Source organism: Phyllobates terribilis, unplaced genomic scaffold, assembly GCF_046119375.1.
Source record: "Phyllobates terribilis strain yellow unplaced genomic scaffold, ASM4611937v1 Scaffold_2__4_contigs__length_985480577, whole genome shotgun sequence".
Lineage (NCBI taxonomy): Eukaryota > Metazoa > Chordata > Amphibia > Anura > Dendrobatidae > Phyllobates > Phyllobates terribilis.
In genome coordinates, this window is record NW_027362762.1 from 437,491,131 (window position 1) to 437,501,917 (window position 10,787).

Sequence of the window (10,787 nt, forward strand, 5' to 3'; positions counted from 1 at the left end):
ATTCAGTAGATGGGCCACAGATTCCAAATGGAATGACTCAGCACTTAGAAGTCAATTTTGCGAGGGGCTTACTGAAAGGTTGAAGGATGTCTTAGCAGTATATGAAACCCCTCTGTCCTTGGAGGCTGCCATGTCGTTGGCCATACGTCTTGATAAATGTCTTCGGGATAGACGGGTGAGACCACCTTCTCTGGAGCCTTCTTGTCAGGGTTGTGTACCTCTGCCGGGGGAGCGGTCTGGGGGTGAACCAGTACTGGGGGAGTTGGTGGAACCCATGTAGTTAGGGGGTGTCTCTGCATCATACGTCTCCCCGGAGATTCGCAAGAAAAAAGGCGCATGGTTTTTTTTGTGGGAAAAAGGGACATTTTGTTGGGACCTGTCCTTCAATTCCTAAACAAAAGGAGACTCGATTAACTCTTGGTAGTCTGGAGTTGGATAAACAAGGGGTGCATTTGTTGCCAACCTGCAGTTCCCGCTTTGTCCTGACAGCAGAGGTGGTGCTAGAGAGCAAAACCGAGAAAATTTCTGTGTTTGTTGGCAGTGGAGCCGGAGTCAGAGAAGGGACATATCAGACCCTCATCTTCGCCCGTGGCAGCAGGGTTCTTCTTTGTGAAGAAAAAAGATGGAGGTCTACGTCCCTGTTTTGATTTCCGGGAATTAAATCAAATTACCATCCGTGATCCATACCCTCTTCCTTTGATTCCTGATTTGTTCAGACAGGTTGTAGGAGCTAAGGTATTCATTAAGTTGGATTTAAGGGGACCCTACAATCTGGTTAGAATCAGAGAAGGGGAGGAATGGAAAACAGCGTTCAATACCCCGGTAGGACATTTCGGGAGTCTGGTTATGCCTTTTGGTTTAAACAATTCACCTGCGGTATTCCAGCATTTCATAAATTATATTTTCCATCATTTGGTGGGGAGGTTTGTGGTGGTTTATCTGGACGATATTTTGGTTTACTCACCTGATTTTGAGACACACTGGGGGCATGTTAAGCAGGTTCTCCAGATATAAAGGGATAACAAACTTTATGCCAAACTGGAAAAATGTGTTTTCGCTGTTCAGGAGATGCAGTTTTTGGGGTACTAATTTTCCTCTTCGGGTATTCGGATGGATCCGGAGAAGATCCGTGCAGTCCTTGATTGGGAACTTCCCGAGAACCTGAAGGCTCTACAACGCTTTCTGGATTTACTAATTTTTACCGGAAATTCATCCAAAATTACTCTGTAATTGTGAGACCCCTTACTGTCATGACTAAGAAGGGGTCTGATTTTTCCAAATGGTCGGATGCCTCCCTCCAGGCTTTTTCTTCCTTAAAGAATCATTTTGCCACTGCACCTATACTCAGTCATCCCGATGTTTCCCAACCCTTTATTGTGGAGGTTGATTAGTCGGATGTGGGGGTTGGGGTTGTGTTGTCTCAGGGTCCGTCCCCTGGTAAATGGCGCCCATGCGCCTTCTTTTCTAAAAAATTGTCTTCGGCTGAAAGAAATTATGACATGGGTAATAGGGAACTTTTGGCGATTAAATTGGCGTTCGAAGAATGGCGACATTGGTTGGAGGGAGCTGTCCATCCTATTACTGTTATTACTGACCATAAGAACCTGTCATATCTCCAATCAGCTAAACATCTCAACCCTTGGCAAGCCAGATGGTCCCTGTTTTTTAGTAGGGTCAATTTTGTTGTCACTTTTCATCCAGGGGTCAAAAATGTCAAGGCTGATGCTTTGTCCCAGAGCTTCCCTGGTGTGTGGTAACTATGAGAACCCTGCCCTGATATTACAGAAAGGGGTAGTTATTTTGGCACTTTATCCTGAATTGGAGGGTGAGGTGTTGGAGGCTAAGGGGGACGCCCCTGCCTCCTGCCCTTCAGGAAGGTTATTTGTACCATCTGATCTGCGCCGCAAAGTAATTAAGGAACATCATAAGTATGTGCTTGCTGGGCATCCAAGTGGTAAGGCAACCGCGGACCTCCTCTCTTGTAGTTTTTGGTGGCCGGGGTTGCATCGGGATGTGATTGAACATGTAGCTGATTGCAGTATTTGCACGCATTCTAAGGTTTCGCATACCCGTCTGTCTGGTACTCTTCTTCCGCTACCTATCCCTAGTAGGCCATGGACACACTTGTCCATGGATTTTATTACTGACCTACCGGTTTCTGCAGGCAAAACGGTGGTTTTGGTGGTAGTAGATAGGTTCAGTAAAATGGTTCACTTCGTCGCATTGCCTGAACTTTCAAATGCCAAGACACTTGCTCAGGTGTTTGTAAATGAAATGTTGAAGCTTCACGGGGTTCCCTCCGATGTGGTGTCAGATCGGGGGACCCAGTTTGTTTCCGATGTGGTGTCAGATCGGGGGACCCAGTTTGTTTCCAAGTTCTGGAAGGCATTCTGTTCTCGACTGGGGATGCAGCTGTCCTTTTCCTCCGCCTTCCCCCCTCAGTCGAATGGATAGACTGAGCGTGTCAATCAGAATTTGGAGACCTACCTCAGGTGGGCACCCTACTTACCGCTATCAGAATTCGCCATTAATAATCATCGTCAAGAATCCACTGGCAGGTCACCGTTCTTCAGTGCATACGGTTATCACCCACAGTTTGGTACCTTTAGTGGGGGAGGAGTTTCAGGAGTTCCTGAGGAGGAACGGTTTGCTTCATCGCTCTCCTCGGTATGGCAGGTGTTCTGAGTAATTTAAAGATCATGGGAGGCAGGTATAAATGTATGGCTGACAGAAAACGCTTGCCAGGTCCGGACCTGAATGTGAATGACTCTGTTTGGTTGTCTACCAGGAATATAAGATTGAAAGTTCCTTCTTGGAAGCTGGGACCTAGGTTTATTGGTCCCTATAAAGTAATAAAATAACCGCAGTCATTAACCCAGCAGCGTTTCGTCTTGAACTTCCTCAGGCCCTTAAGGTCCACAACGTGTTACATAGGTCCTTACACAAGAAGTATGTGGAACCTCTTGGGCCCTCACCTCTACCACCGTCCCCAGTAATGGTTGATGGTAATCTGGAGTTCCAGATTTCGAGGATTGTAGATTTTCATCTCCCACGTTGTTCTCTACAATACTTGGTGCACTGGAAAGGCTATGGTCCAGAGGAGGGGATGTGGGTTTCAGCATCTCCCTTCCCTAGCCTTAGCCAAACGCCAGGGAAAGACAGGACGAGGAACATGTGCGGCGATTGGTGAAGAGCCAATATAGGGACATTAGGGGAAACAGGGTGATATTCTATCAGCCAGGGGGTCTACACTTCCCCCTTTCCCTAGAGTCGGGGCTTCCTTTCCATCTTCCCTTTGTGTTGCACTAAGTCTTTACCGCACCTTGCGTGACACTGCGGTCGGTACGCCCCTGCTCCTCTGCCCCCTCCCTGCTCCCTAAATAACACAAATGCGCGGTTACAGCCGTGACTTTGGGCATGCACAGTGATCTTCTGCCTATGTTCCACTGCCATGGCATCACACTCTGTGTCCTGAAGTCTGACCATCCTAGGGATTTCCTCTGCAATCTCATAGCAGAAGCACATACTTCAGCCATGTTCAGTGAGCTTCTGCCTATGTGCAACCACTTGCCAACTCAGTACTATAACACATTAGAGCAGTGCAACTACTGTGAGATAGTGATCTGTCAGTCAGACTTCAAGTCAGCACAGAGTGATGCCAAGGCAGTGGCACATAGGCAGATCACTGTTGTCATGCCCAAAGGGATGGCAGCAAATTTGTGTAATTTAGGAAGCAGGTAGGAGGCGAAGGAGCACTGCAGAGACTATAACCACTCTACTGTGTTCGTGTTATCAGCTGGCTGAGCTGGACTTCTCAGCAATAAGTGGAAGCCTGTCTGGCTAGTCTAACTAATTATAACATGCGGCACCACAATATTAAAACGTAGATTTTATGTTTATGCTGGCAATTTTTCCTAAAACATTGGGGTGCTAGAAATCAGGGTTAAATGACAAATGCAGTGCTGTAATTACTTAATTGGGGTAAATCCTGCTGTCAGGCTCCCTTTAAGATGGGCATACTCTTGATTAGGTGAATGTCAGCTGAACCTGCCAAATTCAGTAGGACTAGCCAGCCATCAAATATGTATGGAGATGTTCCACCATAAAGTCAGATGTCAATGAAGAAAAAGATCAAGCAAGATGGATTTATATGTCACTATTTTATTTTAAATCCGTAAGTAGGTGTTATCTTCTACTGATTTAAATGGGGGAGAATGCAGCATTGAAAATGCACATATAAGCTGCAACCATACAACTTCAATGTAGTAGAATGACTGCAGTTTCTCATGGAAGGAGTCATAGGATAATCTCCTAGTACTGTCACAACAAACTGACGGCTCTACCAAGACCCGAGGGCTGGAAGCGGACTCTATGTCTTCTGTTGGTATCCTATCTAATGTCTTGCACAATACAAATGTTTTCATACAGACACCATACTTATGGTTGTTTGAATGATGCCTTAAGCTGACAAAATAATCATTATTCATTATCACTACCCTATGTGGGAATGCCATTATGTCTTGAAAAATGTTGGTAGCCTTGGAGAAGTTGGTAAATGTATAAAGACATCACCATCCTCATCTTTATGTTTGCTAATGATTTCTTTTGCATGAAATAAAATAACCGATATGTAATAACTAATATGCCTTTCTGCAATTCAGGGTGAGATTTGTTCTGCTGGACAACATAGGAGTATACGACAAAACACAATGGTCAGGAGAAATTAAACTACGGAAAGGTACAGCTATTCATAGTGCCTTACCCCCCCCTCTATCTTCCTTTTATATACTGGTTACTTATCTTGATCCTAATTTAATTTCACATTTTAAAACTCTTGAATGAATGAATTTTGACTTTATCCATATGATGGGGATAACTTACTGATCGCTTGGGGGGCTGTAGCCTTGTTCCAACAATGGGGATCTGCTGAGCCCTATCTGAATGGAGTGGAGCTCAAGCAGAGTATAGCTCTCGGCTATGCATAGGGGATTACTTTAAATGGTGGAAGCTCCTTTAAAGGGTTGTCTCTAACAAACCATTTTGTCATATGCTCCATTAGAAGAAACAGAAAAAATAGAGGGTCTATCTCATGGATCTGAACCCTATTATCTAGGGCGAGACAGCTGCTGCAAAAAGCAACTCTAAGGGCTCGTTCAGACAAGTGTGCTATGCGGACATATGGTGTCCGTGTAAAAATCAGACAGCACACTGAATAATGTAATTCAATAGGACTGTTCAGATGAGTTCTTACACACGGACCGAGTGTCTGTGAGAAAAAAATCACAGCACGCAATAGTATCCTCCATATTTTAAATGAAATTCGCCTATTCAAGTCTATGGGTGCACAAAAAATCAAATTCCATATAGATCATCTGTACAGCATCTGATTTTTACGGATACATTGCCATTATTAACATAGGGAACTAATTGGTCTTGCAAAATTCATTAACTGCTGATGTATAAACACAGATGCCATATAGATGTAAAATACAGACACATGGATGTCATATGGATAATAACACAGTTGAAAATTGTCAGAATTTTCTGGATGAAAGTTGAACAATTTCTCATAAACTTGTCTAAACCCGGCCTTAGAGGGACTGTCAGCATAGAATGACTGTTCAAACTAGGTCCCGCCGCTCGGTGCATCACGGCAGTGCCAATCATTTAACCATACGTTCCCACCTGCTTGTTCTCCATCTATCTCTGCCCTTCTCTGGCTCTATAAAGCCAGAGCAGTCAATCAAAAAAGGGGGTTGAGATTGAGGGAAAACAAGCAGGTGGGAAAGTGTATTTGACTGACTGGCCCCCAATGAAGCTCAGAGTGGCGGGATTTCGCTTGAACAGTCATTCTGTGCAGACAGAGTCCCTTTAAAGGGATTGTCCAGGCATAGGTCATCAATTTGAGATTGCTGGGATTCTGACAACTGGCACACCACCATTCAGCTTTTCTTTAGTGGCCAGATGTAAACACATGAAAGAAAGAAAGGTACAAAGCGCAACTCCATTCAATGTGAAGTGGCTGCTTCCAGGGTCTGCATAGCATCTAGTAGCCCTTTGAAAGTGCATTAATCTGAAGTGCTGTTGACATTCTTGTAAGGACAGATTCAGAAACCCATATTGGAAATCTGGCCAGTCACAACCACAAATTTCTAACGTGACTGGCTCTGTGTGCTTATCTGCATTGCATGGGTCCAGGAGCTGCCTTTAAATCAGATGCATTATTCTGATTCATAAAAAAGACCAAAGTATCGCATAGTGCAATTTTTTTTCCACGCAGACAGTGTAGAAAATCGACCATGTGCACTGGTACACTGGGTCTGTGTGCAGTTCATGGTGTATGCTTATCTGAGCGAGCCCATATTCTAATACCAACTGATTTAAAGGGAATCTGTCAGCAGGGTTTTGCTAAGTAAAGTACGCACATGGCCATATTAATGCTGTGATTCTGATTAAAACGACATCTGTGGTGAAGAAATCTGTTTTGTGGATTTTGTGTGATCAGGGTTTGAAGTTTTTTTTATAATCATAGCTTTGTGCACTGGGGCGAGACTGTGGGGCGGGGCAGTGTGGGTAGGGTCTTCGGCTCTGCCGTGGCCCCTCTGCTGCTCCTATTGTCTTTATCATCCGCCTGGTTTAAACTTTGCGCTGGTGCAGTCCTAGCCGCGGGCGGCGCTTGTGCACTTTGATCTACTGGCAGTCTTCTGTAAAATTGCACTGGTGGTAGGTATCATTTTAATCAGTGTCTCAGCACCAATATGGCCATGTGTGTACTTTACTTAGCAAAATCCTGCTGACAGGTTCTCTTTAAGTGTATTTTTTTTACATAGTCTAAGTGTCCGTGTGATAAAAATCGTAGTATAAACTAGTCTCTTCTATTTTTTGGATGACACTTGCCCAATCAAGTCTATGGGTGTGCAAAAAAAAAATGCACCGCTAACGGATCATCTGTATTGCATCCGTTTTTTACTGATAAATTACCATTATTTACTGGAAACTGTATTTGGTCTTCTGCATTTTTCACCAACTCCAGGTTTTGGCTTACAAATACTGATGTAAAATACTGACCAAATACTGAACATGTGAACGTGGCCTAAAGGGATTTTGTACGTGTAAACCTTTTCACTCTAACTGCTATGGCTGCTCAGATGCGGTTCAATCTCATGCATTCTCTTAAATGTGACAGAGCTGCTATATCAGATTCAATTCACAGTCTAAAGTGAAAAGGGCCCCTTTCTTTAGATTTTCTACTAATAGAATTTATAAAAAAAATAAATAAATAAAGGGTTATTCATCAATATCCGTCTATATTAACCATTTTATTGTTGGGACCATGCTTTGTTGAATGCTCGTCATCACAACTGTTATTGTCGTTGCTCACAAAAGAGAGTTAGCCTTCTCTGATAAACACATTAGTATGCAAAACTTACCAATAACGCATGCGATTTCTAATATAATACATTTTTGTAACAGAAAAACAATTTCAAGGGGACACCTTTTGGTCTTCAGGTCGAAGTGGGGGAATGATTGTCCTAACTTCCATACTCTGTGTCTTATTGGCTATTTTGGTGGTTGCCTTGATTGCTGCGCTGGCTACTGGAGGGTAAGACTTTTGTTAACTTAGCTCATGATACTATGCCTAGAGAAAAGCATACAGAAATGACTTCTATGGTATTAATCATAGACATGGATAGAAAATTAGTGCTACCTAGTGACTAAGCTATAGAAGGCAACATACAGTGAGAAGTCTATCGAGATGTTTGCACGCCTCCATATTGAAAATCAATAGATTAGACAATAAATTAATTTTGGCTGAATCCAATTTCAGTTGGACCGGCCAACCATCTTATAAGTATGACGGTATCCCCACTGCCAAAGCAAAGAACGATCAGACATGTTGGATTTCAACACAGCTGATATTTTTGTTCTTATGTCTTATGTGTGACGCTAGTCACTACTCATGGACAGGTCGTGAGGCAGGGTAGTCAAACGTTCCGAGGTTAGATACCAAAAGAGCACGTAGTAAACTTAAGGGAAAAGACTAGGCGAAGTCAGTTCACGGTGTGAGGTCAGAATACCAGGAAGATAGCGAATAAGAGCAAAGGGGCTAGGCAAATGGATGGTCAGAACGAGGTCCGTGGTCAGGAAGCAAAAGATCAACAAACAGACCACAGAAATACAAGGCAAACCACTGAGCAGATGCTACATCGGGTAAAGGTCTGGGACTGACAGCTCAGCTAAGTAGCTGGGTAATCACCTGGAACAGGGAATACCTGAAAGAAGCTCAGCACCTTCCAGTCTCATATTAGATGGCTGAGCAGTTCATTAAAACATTGACAGCTCAGCAGACCCCTGCATCAGATTGGATGACTGAACTGTCAGTCACGGCGTCTAAGACACACTGAGCGGAGGAACATGACATTATCTATTTCTATGCTTTTCTGCATTCCCACGCACTTAATTTGCAGACATATTTTATGTGTAAGGGCTTTTATGTCTATACACCAACCATCTTGATTTCTGCCGAATTGTCCCAAAAGTAAAAAATAGAAATAGATTTGGCCCCTTTGAAATATTAGCTTGGGTAACAAAGAAAAAATGATAGTAAGATTCATTGATTTGCACACTAACTGTGCAAATATATGAGGCAAGACATATTACTTCAGTGGTTATACATTTGTAAGAAACCATCACATTGCAAACAGTTGTCAGGAACGTTTTTTAAATATTTCTGTCTTATGATCTACATTAAGGCTATGTGCCCACGATGCAGAAATGCTCAGGATTTTTTCCTGAGCGTTTCTGCATCTCCCTGGCAGAAAAAACGCATGCGGATTGTACATGCGGATTGTACATGCGTTTTCCTGCCAGGGACATGCGGATGTGAAGCGTTCTTCACATGCATTTCCGCATGCGGGTTGACAAGCGCTTTCCAAGCGATTTTAGCATCACTTGGAAAGTGATTGACAACTTGGTCACACTATATAAATCTATGCAAACAGCATGGATTTATATACTGTGACCGTAAAGAATGGTAAAAAATAAAAAAATAATTATATACTTACCTTCTGATGGTCCTAGGTGTCTTTATCCGATGCGTCCTGGCTTGCCGGCAGCTCGCGATAGACTAAAGGACCTGCCGAAGTCAGCGGTCGCGTGACCCGTCACATGACTAAATGACGTCATGGCAGGTCCTTTTCAGACCATCGCGAGCTGCCGGCAAGCCAGGACGCATCGGATAAAGACACCGGGGGCCATCAGAAGGTAAGTATATATTTATTTTTTATTTTATTCTTTTTTTTACAGGTTCTATAGTACCCGGGTCCGGAGAGAGTCTCCTCTTCTCCAAACCCGGGTACCATCCGCACATTGAAACGCATGGATTCTGCATCTGCAGATGCAGTGATGCAGATTCCATGCGTTCCAATGCAAGTTAATGGCGGCGAAAACGCTGCGCTTCCGCAAAATAATTGGTAGTGCTGCGGACTTTTCCACAATGATAATCCGCAGCGGAAATTTACGCAGCATTTGCGCATGCGGATTATCATTGGGGAACATGGCAAACCTTCTACCAAGTGTTTTTTAAGCGTTTCTGCAGCGGAATTGCCGCTGCGGAAACGCTTAAAAAACGCGTAGTGGGCACACAGCCTAACAGTGCAAAGTCTTTGAGATGTTCATTGCAATGTATGATGGCTTCCTATTTATGATCATTGACCTTTCTAACCTTTCTTTTTCTCTTGTTTGCAGCCAGAACATTTACTGGAAGAGAACAATGGACACGAAAAGTAATATCGCCAGCAAAATGGATTTCATGTCTCGATCCACCTATAGATCACATTATGACCATATGCATTTAGTATCTTGAAATTTAAAATGCTAAAAAATGTGAATACCTTTATTACATACAGTACTGTACAAAAGTTTTAGACACGTGTGGAAAAAAGGCTGCAAAGTAAGAATTCTTTCAAAAATAGAAGTGTGAAAAGTTTATTTTTATCAATTAACAAAATGCAAAGTGAATGAACAAGAGAATAATCTAAATCAAATCAATATTTGGTGTGAACTCCCTTTACTTTCAAAACAGCATCAAAGCATCAATTCGTAGAGGTACACTTGCATACAGTTTTTGAAGGAACTCGGCAGGGAAATTGTTTTAAACATCTAGGAGACATAACGATAGATCTTCTATGGATGTAGGCTGGCAAAAAAACTTCATTCTGTTCATGTAATCCCACACAGACTCAATGATGTTGAGATCAGATCTCTGTGGAGGCCATATAATTACTTTCAGGACTCCCTGTTCTTTACAAAGAAGATTGTTTTTAATGATATTTGCTGTATGCTTAGGGTCATTGTGCCGCTGCAGAATAAAATTTTGAGCCAGTCAGAAGCCTCTCTGTTGGTATTGCATGAAGGATACATATCTATCTATATTTCTCAACATTGAGGACACCAAGAAATAGGCAACATTGAGAAACCGTAGATGCAAATAAGGCTATGTGCCCACGATGCAGAAATGAAGCAGAAAATTTCTGCAGCATTTCTGCATCTCCCTGGCAGAAAAAACGCATGCAGATTGTGCATGCGTTTTTCCTGCAGAACACATGCGGATTCACATGCGGATTCACATGCGTTTCCGCATGCAGATTGACAAGCGCTTTCCAGGCGATAGCATCACTTGGAAAGTGCTTGACAACTAGGTCACACTATATAAATCCATGCAAACGGCATGGATTTATATAGTGTGAACCGTAAAAATTAAAACAAATAAAGCTATACTCACCCCC

At 42.9% G+C, this 10,787-nt stretch overlaps 1 protein-coding gene across 1 annotated transcript in view; it reads left to right on the forward strand.

Annotated features, from left to right (window-relative positions):
- Positions 1 to 10,303, forward strand: part of LOC141214132 (uroplakin-3b-like) — a 55,253-nt gene extending 44,950 nt beyond the window's left edge. The window contains exons 4-6 of the mRNA XM_073665396.1: positions 4,662 to 4,738; positions 7,474 to 7,603; positions 9,748 to 10,303. Of these exons, the coding sequence (XP_073521497.1) occupies positions 4,662 to 4,738; positions 7,474 to 7,603; positions 9,748 to 9,865 (325 nt within the window). The 3' untranslated portion in view covers positions 9,866 to 10,303. The remainder of the gene's footprint in view (positions 1 to 4,661; positions 4,739 to 7,473; positions 7,604 to 9,747) is intronic.
- The last annotated feature ends 484 nt before the right edge of the window (positions 10,304 to 10,787 follow it).